The sequence below is a fragment of the Zalophus californianus genome, chromosome 12 (genome assembly GCF_009762305.2).
Source record: "Zalophus californianus isolate mZalCal1 chromosome 12, mZalCal1.pri.v2, whole genome shotgun sequence".
Taxonomy (NCBI): domain Eukaryota; kingdom Metazoa; phylum Chordata; class Mammalia; order Carnivora; family Otariidae; genus Zalophus; species Zalophus californianus.
This window is the reverse complement of record NC_045606.1, coordinates 58,429,234-58,444,669: the sequence shown is the minus strand read 5'-3', so window position 1 is coordinate 58,444,669 and position 15,436 is coordinate 58,429,234. Positions and strand designations below refer to the sequence as shown.

The 15,436-nt window shown below is 35.1% G+C and overlaps 1 protein-coding gene across 2 annotated transcripts in view; it reads right to left on the bottom strand.

Annotated features, from left to right (window-relative positions):
* The window catches only part of TAX1BP1 (Tax1 binding protein 1), an 83,850-nt gene that overhangs the window by 36,874 nt on the left and 31,540 nt on the right, over window positions 1-15,436 (bottom strand). For both annotated transcript variants that reach the window (XM_027573403.2, XM_027573404.2), the window contains exons 6-11: window positions 11,913-12,061; window positions 11,731-11,821; window positions 7,777-7,962; window positions 2,333-2,557; window positions 1,636-1,782; window positions 84-207 (exon numbers count right to left, since the gene is read on the bottom strand). In XM_027573403.2, coding sequence (XP_027429204.1) covers window positions 84-207; window positions 1,636-1,782; window positions 2,333-2,557; window positions 7,777-7,962; window positions 11,731-11,821; window positions 11,913-12,061 — 922 coding nt within the window. The remainder of the gene's footprint in view (window positions 1-83; window positions 208-1,635; window positions 1,783-2,332; window positions 2,558-7,776; window positions 7,963-11,730; window positions 11,822-11,912; window positions 12,062-15,436) is intronic.

Genomic DNA, 15,436 nt, shown 5'->3' with positions numbered 1-15,436 from the left:
GTACACCTGGAACAAGGCAGTGTAAGTAAGTATCAATACTTGTCAAGGCAGGACACTACACAAAAGGTCTAAAAGATTTTTACCTGCAGAAGGTGGTGGCTTTACATCTATAGTAGAGGCAGTAGTAGCTGGGTCTGTGTTTATTGAGGCATCATTCACTTTTTGCTGATCCCCAATTTTCTTTGTTAAGACACTGTTGCTATTGGCCTATTCAAAATATTAACAATAAATTATTCAAGGAGTTATATTTCCTTCCTTCAGTAATTGCCATAAAGAAATCCTGAGAAGTCCACAAAGCTGCTATTGTGTCTTAAAGGCCAACAAAAACTAAAGGTAACACACATCACTTTACTAACTGACCTAAATGTTACAAATGAGAAAAACTTTATTTTGGTTTTCCTTGTCAAATCATCAAACCACCAAGAAAAGACACAAATTTCCTAGGTCATCTACTACAAAGTCATAATATACTTACAGGCCCCAAACCAAAACCCATACATGTGGGTCAAACTCAAAGTATATCTTTTCACAAAAACCTTTTTAGTTTACCACATGCATTTCTGTGAAAATATCTGTACTGGGCACCTGGGTGGCTCAGTCAGTTAAGCATCTGCCTTCGGCTCAGGTCATGATCCCAGAGCACTGGGACTGAGTCCCATGTTGGGCTCTCCGCTTAGTGGGGAATCTACTTCTCCCGCTGCCCCTCCCCCTGCTCATGATCTCTCTAATAAATATCTTCGGCCTGAGCCGAAGACAAATGCTTAACCGACTGAGCTACCCAGGTGCCCCTAAATAAAATCTTGAAGAAAAAAAAAAAATTATCCGTAACACAGAATAGGATAAATTTTGTTTACAAAGAGAACTTCGGATCATTTTCAACTACAGGTTTTAAATGTTTCTTCACTTCCAGCATTCCATTACATAGCAAACCTTATATTAGATACAATTTAAGGACCCACATTAAAACATGCATCAGAACAGAAATAATTTTTTTCATTAAATCTGCTTACCCACTCTCAAATGGAATATAAAACAATTAGCTAACATTAACTCTTCCCAATCTAGTGATTATGAATAGGATGGAAGAACCCAACAATGAAAACTGAGAAAATATCGAAGACCCTGGGGATAATCAATGGTGAATCCCACTGAGGACAGGCATCACTGTCCTAAGAAAGGATTCAATATGTGTATAGAGTTTTTAAGTGATGACATTTATCAAGAATTTAAAGGGAAATCGTCAAGAAAAAAGGAACCTTCCTCCTGTTTTCTTTTTCCCGCTGCTACCCTTGCTTCCTTTGTTGGTTTTCCAGCAAATAAAAACTTCAGATTAAAAAAAAATATGTATCATTACAATATTAGACCAATGACTTCAAATCAGACCAATGATTTTCAAATTAGCAGAGATAAATTATATTCAAAAGGTTGATACTTAGAATATTATAAATCTGGCGGCACCTCACTGGCTCAGTTGAAAGAGTATGTGACTCTTGATCTCAGGGTCATGAGTTCAAGCCTCATGTGGGGTGTACAAAGGTTACTTACACAAATAAAACTTTAAAATAGTATAAATTTGATTCGTTAACAAAAATACTGAAAAAGGAAATATCAGGTATGCATTCAAACTGTCCTTACTGATTGGTCTGAAAGTCTGTTTATTTGTTTTTGGAGCCTCTGGCATTCCTTGAATTTTTCTTTATAATGATCTGCTGCCATCTGAAGACGAAGTTTCAAATCTTCCACTTCTCTTCTCAGTTCATGTTCCAGTGTATCAGTCTTTTCCTATGACAAAAATACACACATACTTCCTCTTAAAAAATGTTAAAAATCTATCTCATAATGTAAAAGTAAATCCCAACTTCATTTCGCTTTTTTCTTTCTGGCTTTTAATTTTTATTTGTTTTGGAGTTTTGGCAACAGAGCTACATTAGCTCCTAATAAATCCAGCTTTATATTCTTAGGACTAAGGCTCATTAAAAAACTAGAGAAGAACAATCCACCTCCTGAGGAGTAAGTATTACCCTGTTAAATAACCATAATACCACTTTATGAAGCTAATAAATAAGAAATTCCAAACAAAGCAATATATAACTGACATCAGAAAGTTTAACAATAGAGCAGCTCTTACTAACCATTAGGCATTTGCCTACCTAAGTTTTTCTTAAAGCTTACATTAATTTCAACTGAAGAAGTTACAATGACTAAATGAAATGAATGGAAATTTAAATTTCTATGATAAGGAATCTGACCTTATTTTGACATACCTATTCTCTCATATAAACTTGTAGTGAGTTTTTGACCAAAATGAAAATTCAAAATTAACCCACTTTACCTGGTCTTTTTTCACAGCATTCAGTTTAAGTTCTGCCACTGCATCAGCTAACTGCTTTTTTACTTTCTCATTTTCCAAGCGTGCATTATGCAGATCTGCCATTGTTTTATCTCGCACATTTACAGCATCACTAAGTTCTTTAGCCAGAAATACAACTTCTTGCCGAGTTGCCTGAACCTGTTCCTCTGCTTTACGAAGTTGCTCCTTTAAAGAAAAGGTATCTTCCTGAAGAAAATCAGATAAATACATTTGCAATGAAACCATTAACGTAAAAACAGAAGCAGAAAACAATTTTTAAATATTTCAACAGATCCAAAATTTTAAATTAAATATTGCTTTTCTATTCATGACTTAGATGAAGTACATAAATCTATAAAAAACTTAAGATATGACTTTGCATTAGAGTCCCCATATAACAACCCAATGCACTTGGTATCTCTACCACATTAAACACGTGTAAATAGAAGTTCAGAAGTCAAGCAACATGCCCAATATTTAACACCCTGGCTTAAACAGAAATTCAAATGAAAGCTCCTGTCCCCCAAAATCTCTAATATCTGTAACTACTGACCCTCATTTTTTTATGATTACCAATAAAAATAATTTCAATAACTTCTCTGTATTCCAAAAATTTTGGTTAAAAGAAGTCTCCTATTAACTAACCTAAAACACATCCAATGTAACATTAATATACCATTATGTATATCATAGGACAGGTTTAGAACTTCTAAAAACAAAATACTGATATCATGCTGCAAGTAACAAAGATGAGGCACTGGGAAAATGAGAAGTAATTAGCACCTCTTAAAAAACCTAAAAGTACCTTTAAAAAGTTAAAATTGCTCTAAGGAAAAAAAAAAAAAAAGAGGGGTCCCTGGGTGGCTCAGTCGGTTAAGCCTTTGCCTTTGGCTCAAGTCATGATCCTGGGGTCGTGGGCTCCCTGCTCGGTGGGGTGTCTGCTTCTCCCTCTCCCTCTCTCCCAATAAAATCTTAAAAAAAAAAAAGTTAAAATTGCCATGATAAAATTATTTCCTTTAATATTAGGAGCCCAACGAAATCCAGTTTATTCAACTTTCCTATTTTTATCTAAGAAATAAACTAAATATAAAAATAAACTCAGAATACTAAAATAAACTCAGAAAAAGTACAACCCATTAGCACATTTATAAACAGGTGGACTATGTACCTGTAAGTAGTATAGTTTCTCATCAGATTTTTGCAACATGCACAACCTTTAAAAAGCACATACTTTTGATCTAGCAATTTTATTTTTATGAGTTTCTAAGAAAATTTAGTTTTTCAGGGACTCAGTACAATTATTAAAATGAAAAATTATTAAAAGTAGAAAATAGGTAATATGAGAATTTATTATAAATTCTGCAATATATCCTTCATACAATGAAAGTCTGTGCTGCCATTACAAACAGGAGTATATACAATGTTGGGGTATTTTTTTTTTTTTAAGATTTTATTTATTTGACAGAGAGAGAAGAGGGAACACAAGCAGGGGGAGTGGGACAGGGAGACAGGCTTCTCGCTGAGCAGGGAGCCCTATGCGGGGCTTGATCCCAGAACCCTGGGATCATGACCTGAGCCGAAGGCAGATGCTTAACGACTGAGCCACCCAGGCGCCCCTGGGGTATTTGTTTGAAAAGCAATCTGAAAATAATTATGAAATTTATTCTGGTATGTACATGTGCCTACATATCTGTACAAGGTTTACTGCAGTATGCTTATAAAAGCTAAGGACTATACACAACTAAAAACAATTGCATACTACACAGCTATTAAATAAAACAAGGGATACTATGCAGCTGTTACAGTCAATGAGGAAGATCTTTATGGGTTCTCATACCCATATAGAATATCCAGACATTCTACAAAATTCTTAAAAGGTTTTGGAACATTATACATACATTCTCAGTTTTTATAAAAATGTAAATTCTATATGTACATAGATTTCTAGAAAAATTAAAAATTCTGTAAGACATATGTAGGAAAGGATGAGGGTTACTTTTACTCTGTACCCTTATTATTTGAATTATGTTATAACCAAGACCTTGTATTGCTTTAAAACAAATTTTTTTTTAAGTTTTAACAATTAATGGGGCCCCTGGCTGATTCAGTTGGTAGAGCATGTGACTCTTGATCTTGGAGTCATGAGCTGAAGCCCCAGATTGGGCAGAGAATTTAAAAAAAAAAATTAATTCAGAGTCCATTTTCCCAGGTATTTCTATACCTGTGGTTTTCCTTACAGAGGTCTTACTTATATAGAAAAAAGATGCCTGGAGAAAATTTTAGCATCTTAATAAATCAAAAATACATTTCACCTTGTGTTTGCAATGTGCTGTATTAAATACCCTGAAGAGTAACTTGGGTGTTAATCATTCATTCTAAATGTGATGCACATCTGACATCTTAGTTGTTATAGTAATTACATCTAAGTGTATTTAACAGCAAACTACTGCAAATAACATAATATTCATCCACAAGAGTTAAGAAATAAGGTAAATCTGCCCAATGTACCACTTAAAAAAAAAAAGTTCGAAAATCTCCATGAACTGATGTGGAGTAATTTCTTTCGGCTTATAATGTTCAATTTTAAAACAGGTGGAAAAAGTATATATAGCATGGCACTTTTTTTTTTTTTTAAAGAAAGAAGGAAATATGGAAGGATGGGGTAACTGGGTGATGGACATTAAGGAGGGCATGTGATGTAATGAGCACTGGATGTTATATAAGACTGATGAAGCGCAGGCCTATACCTCTGAAACCAGTGTAATACATTATATGTTAATCAACTGAATTTAAATTAAAAAATTGTTTAAAAACTGCAAAAGAAAAAAGGGAATAGAGAAGAATGCCTGCATATGCATGTTTATTTTTGCAGAAAGAAACAGGAGGATAAACTGGAAACTAATGAAAATGTTTACATATGGGTATAAGAAAGGTCTTTTTAGGAAAGAGACATCATAGTAAATTTTATAAGTATTTTCACTTTTGAATGATACAACTATTTAACACACTCAAAACACAAAATTCAAAAGATTAAGAGAATAAAAACTACTCTGAATCAAATGCAAATAAAAATGTAGACTGTATAAAAACTCATTCCCATAAATATGGTAAAAAGTTTATTCAAGTAACTTTTGAACACAGTACTATGTACATCCTTACTGAAATAAATTCTAAGAAAAACGGTTGAAAAGACAATTTTATTTAGTAGACACACTGTTGGGAGTGGCACTGATGTAACACTTCTGAAACTATTGGTGTGTTATTTTTGAACGCAGTGCTATGTATATCCTTACTAAGTTCTAAGAAAAAAGTTTGAAAAGAACTTTATTTTTTTTTAAAGATTTCTTTATTTGACAGAGAGAGACATAGTGAGAGAGGGAACACAAGCACAGGGAGTGGGAAAGGGAGAAGCAGGCTTCTCACTGAGCAGGGAGCCCGATGCAGGGCTCGATCCCAGGACCCTGGGATCATGACCTGAGCTGAAGGCAGACACTTAACGACTGAGCCACCCAGGTGCCCCCAAGAACTTTATTTAGTAGACACACTGTTGAGAGTGGCACTGACGTAACACTTCTGAAACTACTGGTGTGTATAACAGGGTAGAATACATGAATAAATATAACATTTTGGAAACAAGGGCTCTCACGCTGAGAGAAGAGATAAATATGGAATGGAGGAAGGTAAGGAAGAACTCTAAGGTACTGGATTTGATTTGAAGGTAACTATATAAGGACTTTAAAAGTTTGTCCAATGGAAGTACAAAGCAGCAATGACCCCTAGTAGCAACAGGATCCAATATAAAAATATCAAAATTCCATTTGGTTTCAAAATACCATTCCCCGGGCGCCTGGGTGGCTCAGTTGGTTAAGCGACTGCCTTCGGCTCAGGTCATGATCCTGGAGTCCCCGGGATCGAGTCCCACATCGGGCTTCCTGCTCGGCAGGGAGTCTGCTTCTCCCTCTGACCCACTTCCCTCTCGTGCTTTCTATCTCTCATTCTCTCTCTCTCTCTCTCAAATAAATAAATAAAATCTTTAAAAAAAAAAAAAAAAACAAAATACCATTCCCCACTGAAAAACAAACGGGGCTCCTTAGAGAAATGCCTAGTACCAGGTCTGGGGCAGAACCTAAAACTCTAATATACAGTTGTTTCACAAAGTTAAGTATTCAAAACATCTATGGAACATATGAAAAAGACACAGGGGCAGCTGGGTGGCTCAGTCAGTTAAGTGCCCGACTCTTGGTTTCGGCTCAGGTCATGATCTCAGGGTCCTGAGATCAAGCCCCACATCAGGTCCTGTGCTCAACATGGAGTCGGCTTGAGATTCTCTCCCTCTTCCTCTGCCGCTCCCCCTGCTAGTGTGTGTGCATGATCTAAACTAAATAAATAAAATCTTGGGGGGAAAAAAAGGCAGGTCTGGAAAGACTCCCCCTAGCTAAGTATGAGACAATTTGGGTATGAAAAAGAATGATGATGTACGATATCCTGAACAAAAAAGAATCCCTAAGTCCATAGGGATATGAAAAAAGGGGAGAGGGCAGCAGAGAACCTCATTATAAAAGAATACCTTCTAATAAATGTACAAGAAACGATAAAAAATTTTTAAATCACCATTTTGTAATCATTAATAACTGATGCAGGTGAGGATCATCAAAGGATAAAAAAAACCACTGGGTGAAAGGCTACTGGGGAATAAGATGTTCACATGATCTCGAAGTATTATCCTACATATTACTCAATCACAGAGAGAGGAAAAAGCACCAATATAATGGTTTCAGGCAGACATAACTTTAAACAAATGATTAAACCTAACATCAAGAACGGAACTGACATTATGTGACTTCTTTTTTTCATTATGTGACTTTTGATAACACTGCAACAGAATGTACAAAACATCATCTATGCCTTTTCTTGCCAAAAAATGACCTGAATCCAGCCATGAGGAAATGATAAATTAGATTACAGACCATTTTCTCAGACAAGCCTAAATTCTTCAAAAATATCAATGTCATAAAAAAGTATAGGGACACTATTCTAGATTAGAGCAGACCAAGAACACAGTAATTTTGTGGTCTTTATTTACCCCTGGGTCAAGAAATTTTAAAGGTTATATAGAAATATATTTGGGACAATCTGAATGTACTAAAGCTGTATATAGGAATGAAATATTATCTTCTGAATGTTAAATTTCTAGTATCTAAATTTCTTAGGTATTAATGGTTTGATGGTTATACAGAACAATGTACCTGTTGATAGGGAGACATGCTAACGTATTTAGGGTGTAATGTCATAATGCCTTCAGGTTTGAACTTTTTCAAAAGAAAAGGTTGGGGAAAGTAAAGACTAAAAATAAAAACCACTATATTGTATACATTTAATAGACACAGGTTTTACAATCTTCAAATACATATTGCAAAAGTACTTACCTTACTTGAGGTTGTAAGCAAGAAAGCCCTTTGCAGATTTTCCTTTTCAGCCAAACAGAACTGCAGCCTGCCGATCTCTTCTTTGAAATGAGTAATCATGCTTTCTTTGTTCCCATCTAAATTCTTTAAAGTCTGGACCTCTGACACAAGCTTGGTATTTTCTATTTCTGTATTCTTCAGATGTACCTTTAACAGTGGTTGAAAATGTCAAGAATACTCTTAACTCCATAACCTAAGTTACTCAAATTTCAAAATACCATTGTTTATCTCTAACCCAAATATGATCAAGGAACCAGAAGACTTTACTAGACCAGGAGTCAAGAGACCCAAGTTTTATCAAATGACTAGCTAATAAACAGGAACAGAACACAGCCTAATTTTTTTTTTTAATTTTTCACAGAGATTATATCTAAGGTCTAACAACACTACCTCATCTCTAAAGTCTTCTCCTCTCATTTAATAAATTTAAGTTCTCCTTAAAAATGCAAACCGATCTGGTTATTCTTTTGGAGGAACAAATTATGTTATACGTTATTCAAATATAAAGGCATGGCAAAATTCTGGAAAACTGAAGGGATACATTCAAGAACATCTTAAGCAATTCAGTATTTTGCTTTTGAGAAGTACTGTCATTTACTTCCTACGTGCCTAAAAATATATTTAATTAACCCCACTATATTAATTTTCCCAGGAAGTTAGGCAGCAGTTGCTAATTTGCTCATAACAGATGCACAAATCAAATTCCATAACTGAAATTATAAAGAGTATAGAAACCTAGTTTCCACTATAAAGAGTATCTTGCTTTGGTTAAGAGTACCAGAGAGAAATGAATTAACATACTTCTTGCACTTGAACCTCAATGTATGAATGCTGAAACACTAATTCCTATTCACAAGGATAAAAAACGACTCCAGATTCTCTGAGGTATCACCAGCCAACACCTTTGCAGCATCCCTTTAAAAACACTATCTAGGGGCGCCTGGGTGGCTCAGTTGGTTAAGCGACTGCCTTCGGCTCAGGTCATCATCCCAGGGTCCTGGGATCGAGCCCTGCATCTGGCTCCCTGCTCGGCGGGAGGTCTGCTTCTTCCTCTCCCACTCCCCCTGCTTGTGTTCCCTCTCTCGCTGTCTCTCTCTTTCTCTGTCAATTAAATAAATAAAAGAAAATCTTTAAAAACAAAAAAAGAATTAAAAAAAATAAAAAAAAAACACTATCTAATTTTCATAGTCATCAGCTCAAGAAAGTATTTTATCATTTCCTCTAAATTCTTACAGGCCAGGGATGGTTCATATGTTCTAATAGGGGCTAGAAGAGAGAGACATAACGAATCTCTCTGGTTATTTATATAAACAATCTGGAAGGGAAAGCCTGTTTCTGAGATACATAACAATATAATATGAGGTCTTGTCATAGTTCAGTCTCCTTGCCATGAAAAAGAAAAAAAAAAAAACCACAAAACAAAAATCTCTAAGGAAAGTCTTAACTTCCAACTTTGGGGATACACACATACAAACGAAATACTGTTTAGAACACTGGGAGGTTGGGGGAAAATATATTCAAATGGAAATTCCAATGTCACTTTGACCCCAACTGATAATGCTTATAGAAAACTGGAGATATTATCACAGCGTAAAAGAATAAATCCCCAAGACACCTCATTCTTTCCCTTCCTTCCTTGCTGCCCAGTTTTTGCAAAGGACTGGTCATTCAGGTGTAAAGCAGAAACACAAAAACTCTGCAGAAAGTGGGGGGGGGGGGGAAAGCAAGGCATAAGGAATCATTTAGAGCAGTAAATGAAAAATGCTCGATTTACCCTAAAATGTGCTTGCCAACCCTCTGTAAAACACCAGAAGTCCTATTCTCATAACAGAAAGAAAAGCAAGGCAGGATGGAAAGATGACACCCTTAGGGATATGTCTTTCTCTTTCCAAAATAATTCATCCTAGTTATCATTCATTATACCTCTCCAGCATCACTGGTTTAACCCTAAGACCTTCCTAAACCCTTCCCAATACTAACTAGAATGCCTTTAGAATTCATTTTATTATTGAATTAGAATCTTATCATCTCCCACTATGCTAACAAAAAGCAATATGGAAAGCAATTATCCACAGAGAAATAATGTTCAGGTCTTTTCCTGGCAACAAAACTGAAATATTCTCACTGAAATTCATTAACATTGAGTAAAAAATTGTTAGAGATGCCAATTTTCACTTAGTTAAAAAAAAATGCTTTATAACTTTAAAAAAACTGCATTTGGAGGTAGTCTGCAAAAAACACTATCAATAGTAATCCAATTGCATCAATTTCTCTAGATATCTCTATTATTTCCCTTTTTCACAAAATCTTCTTCAAAAACCAAACATTATTTTGGGCATATTTTCTTAAAGGGTTAAATCATAAAATCATCTATCCACCAGAGCAGGACACCTGGGTGGCTCAGTCAGTTAAGCATCTGCCTCTGGCTCAGGTCATGGTCCCAGGGTCCTGGGATTGAGTCGCACAATGGGCTCCTTGCTCAGAGGGGAGCCTGCTTCTCCCTCTGCTTGTGCGCTGACAAATAAATAAAATCTTAAAAAAAAAAAAAAAAAAAAAAAAATCATCCACCAGTGAATCATCACTACTTTTCTTTCTGTTTTGGGAGTGACACGCATGCATGCACACATCCCCTGGGGATAAGCTATTCAAGAAATAAAATGGGTATAACCCATGACATGCAAAACGTCCCCATCCATGCTAAGCTGCATGGTGAATTCAGTATTTTTTTATTTTTATCTTCTAAAAAAAAAAATCCCAACCACCACCAAAAATAAGAAGGAAAAAACCACTGGCAATATAAATCATATTCTAATTTCTACATGCAAATTGTAACTATCAAAATACTGAATATATGCACAGTTGTATGTTTTTATCTCTCAACAAATATATAGCACAATACCAGGTGTGTCGCTCTGTTCTAATCTAATCAAGTGACTGAATCTGTCCAAATAATACTGACTTAACTTGAATGTTCTTGAAATTCATCATCTGGAACTGTCTTCATGAACTGCTATAAGCCACTTAAGATAAATATGTCTCAATTTACATCTACAGCATTATTCGTAATTAAGCTAACCATCCTATTTTAAGAATCATTTAAAAAAGAAAAACTTCAAAAAGGTGAAGATTTGTTAACAGAGTATCTTGTTTAAAATGACATTCTCTGAAAATTATTCTAAAAGTCAAACTCTAAAACATGATGATCACTGAAATTAATGCTCTAAGATGTTATTAAAGGGGGGTAACAATTGGTTTTATAAATTCTAATAAACAGGTAGGTATCTTGTTACTATTAAACCTCTCTGACTTATTATGTATTACCTGCTAAGTAACCAAAATACCAGCAAGTTCCCTGAAAACTTTTAGGGACTATACACAATGGGGTAGTTTTAAAATAGGTCCCCAAATCCTTTGGTACTTCCTCTCCATAAGAAGTGAAGCCCAATTCCCCTCTCTTTAAGTACTGGCTGGACCCAAGTAACTAGTTTCTAATGAATAAGATAAAGTAGAAGTACCAATGTACAACTTTGGTGACTAGGTCATAAAGTGCACCAGGACTTCCTCCTTCCTCTCTCTTGGATAGCTCGCTCCAAGGGAAACTGGCTGCCATGTTGTGAAAACATTCAAGCAGCCACTGAAGAGGCCACACAGCCTACATAGCAAGAGACTGAAGGGCATCCTGCCATAAGTCATTTGTGTGAGCCACCTTGACAGAAGATCCTCCATCCAGTTCCAATCAAGCCTGTAGCTGACTGCAGCCCTTGCCAACATCCTGAATGCAACTGACCAAGACACCTTGAGCCGGACCCATGCAGCTAAGCTGCTGCTACTGCTCCCAAATTCCTGACCACTAAATTTCAGGGTAATTTGTTTCACAGCAACAGATAACAAAGAGAAATGAAAAGAATAAACTACCTTATAAAGTTCCTTCTCATCCTTTTCTGTCTTCAACTGACACTCCAGTTGTTCTCTTTCATATTGTGCCTTCCTGAGTTTATCCTTTAAACTGAATTAAAGTAACATTAATATAGACAAAAAAATTTCATTAAAAACATTTTTGAAACATAAAGGTATCTTTTTAAAACCATCAGAAATACCTGTCTAATTCAGTTTCTTTTTCAATTGCTTTGTGTGTCACTGACACTATATCTTCCTCAAGCTGGAGAGCTTTGGATGTAGCATCATCGTATCTCTTCTTAAACTCTTCATTTTCCGTTTTTAAATTTTGCGATACTTCAACAAGACCCTTAGAAACAACAATTTTTGAGAAACAATTTCTAAAACAAATCTGCTTATCTTTAAGAAATCTACGTATTCTTAAATTGTTAATCCCACATTTGTCCCCTCTAAAGTTTATAAACTAAGATTAAAAACTAAACCTGAAACTGAAACATATTCAATTTTTCATATACCAAATTAAACAATTATTTTCCAGACTTCTCATACACCGTTAATTTCACAAGCTTCTCCACCAGAGGGCAGGCAACAAAAACGAGAGAAAATTTTTTTTAATTAATCACTTTCATTTTTGACATCTTGCTTTTCAAAGCTACTCTAGTGACAAGTCAGGTTTCATGTGATACTACCACAGTTAACACTTTCTCAAAAAAAAAAAATCTTTCTGGCACAGATCATTAAGTGCCACCAATAATTATATCAAAGCACTAAGATATGTGCCTGAAGCAACGTTTGTAATAATCCTGTCTCTGTGACTCAGAAGCCTGAATATTCAAAGAACTGAAATGAATATAAAAGTATTTCTATTTAAAACAGAATATTCTACTTTAAACAATTTAAAAGTTTAAAAATATTAACACATCCAAACAATTAATTTATAAGAACTTGATCAAGCTCCTTTCTAAACCCATTTTACGATCTGTAAAATGAAGATAATAAAGGTTTTTCTCCCTAGTTTATAAAATCATGAGAATCAAATGTAACAGTGCATACGGAGATACTTTGTTATGGAAAACTATACATCAAAAGAACTGATAAATTAAGACAAATCGTTGTGTTAAAAAATGATTTTAAAACTTCCCACTAATGGAAGTACCATTCACCTAGGCAGTAACAGAAGCTAAAGGAAATCATCACTCTTACAATTTAAATGTCACAAATGTTATACAGTATTTATAAGCCACTTTGATTTTCATAAACTCACTCAGCCAAACTTTTTACTTATAGGTGAAACATCACTTTAAAAATACTGCTAGAATATGAAAATTGCTATGTTGCATCTACACTTCGTTAAAAAGCCCATCACAATTATGATCAGATACACTCTCTTGGTTTTATTTTTGCTCAAAGCAAATGTTTCCTTACTAAATTTGCAACACTAAAGATTGTTATACAAAACTAAATGCTTTTCTGATTCCAATGACAACACCACAAAAATAAATATGCCCTCTGCTGTAAACTGCTGCCAATATCCAATGACTCTTGCAAATCTGATACATTTTTATTTGTCTTGCTGATTTATAAAGATAGCCAGAGAGATTTCTAAATAGTTTTTTAAATTTTGTATTGTTAGTTTTACCACATGCTCTCTTACGTAAGCACTGCAAATAGGCTACAGATTTAATCCAGGTATTTCTTCCTACAAGAAAGACTAGATATAGATAGCACAGAGGTAAAAACTAGTTTCTGAATCTGTAATTAATGAAGTTCTATAAAGGGTAAACAGCATTCTAAAAAATGTATAGGGCGGGCGCCTGGGTGGCTCAGATGGTTAAGCATCTGCCTTCGGCTCAGGTCATGAGTCCCACATCAGGCTCCCTGCTCCTTGGTAGCCTGCTTCTCCCTCTGCGTCTCTCTCTCTCTCTCTCATGAATAAATAAATAAAATCTTTAAAAAAAAATAAAATAAAAAATAGAAAATAAAAATGTATAGGGCAAGAACTAAAGAAGATTCATAAGCAACTAAATGCAAAACATGAACTTATTGCTTTATCTATGAGCCAGTTAACTCTACAATGAGTCACTAATTGTAATACAACCTGACAGTCTTAGAATCTCTTCCTGGTACCCATAAAAGCACCTAATAGCTTCTCAGCATCCACACCTATTTTCTAATGGCATGAAAATGCTAGAGATTATTCTTCAGGCCTCTAGTTCTCATGTCTTGGTAAAGCATAGCATCTCCATTTGGCTAAGTTGTTCTTAGCATGAAAATGACATTAAAGTCTGTAGTGTACACATGAACAACTAAAAATCTTGCTTTAAAAAACTAACTTTTAAAAAAATAAAATTTAGAACACAAGCTTTGAAAAACACTGGAAATTTGAGATAAATTTGGTCAATATTTGGTCAATATTTGCAAATCATGCCCAAAAAAATCACAATTCTAAATATTAAAGTAAAACTTGAATAGATTAAGTTGGCTCTACTGTACATCAAGATAAAAACAATCACAAAAATGGAGGCAAAAAGAGATTAAGAGATTTGGGCATTTCAAATTCATGTAGTGAACTTCTTCCCCTCCTCTCAGGTTAAAGAATCCTTACCATAAGCATTATTAGCAATTCCTTCAAGTCATAACTCTCAAATATGAACAACCAGAGAAAAAAGCCACTTATCTGTGTGGCTAAACATGCACTAAAAATATCTAAACTAACAGAACACACTTACTCTGTTTAAAAAAAGATAAATTTTGATTACAAATGAATACACCTGAAAAAAAAAATTATGGACAACCATTTAGAAAAAAGTATGGTATTCTGGATTCGAATGTATACGGTGGTAAAATTTAGTAAATTAGTACCTAAATACTCTGAACAGCAAATTATTGGCAAAAGAATTATGTCATTAATGGAAATTGTGAGATTTAAAAGATTTTAGAGAGAAAGAGCACAAGCAAGTGGGGGGAGGGGCAGAGGAAGAGAGAGAATCTCAAGCAGACTCCACACTAAACTCAGAGCTCGATCTTATGACCCTGAGATTAAGACCTGAGCCAAAATCAAGACTCACACGCTTAACCGACTGAGCAGGGAGGCTGTTCTCCCTCTCCCTCTGCCCTTCCCCATTACCCCTGGTTCATGCTCACTCTCTCTCAAATAAATACAATCTTTGAAAAAAATAAAGAATTTTAGATTACCTCTACCCCCGACATGGAGCTTGAACTCATGACCCCTGAGATCAAGAGTTGCATGCTCTACTGCCTGAGCCAGTCAGGCGCCCCAGTTGTGTGATTTTTTTTAAGTAACTGTGGATGGTAACCTCTTATCACATATTTGATTTACAAACATTTTCTCCCATTCTGGAATTCACTTTTCATTTTGTTGATGGCCTCCTTTGTAGTGCAGAAGCTTTATAGTTTGATTTAGTCTACTTGTTTATTTTTTGCTTTTGGTGTTAAATCCAAGAAATGGTTAAGACCAATGCCAAGGAGCTTATGCCCCAGGAGTTTCATGGTTTCAAGTCTTAAGTCTTCAATTCATTTTGAGTTGATTTTTGTGTATGGCGTAAGACAGTGGGTCAGTTTCATTCTTTTGCATGTGGCTGTCCAGTTTTCCTAACACCATTTATTGAAGATTGTTTTTCCCCATTGTATGTTCTTGGCTCTTTTGTCATGAATTAGTTGACCATGTATGCATGGGTTTATTTCTGGTTTCTTTATTCTCTTC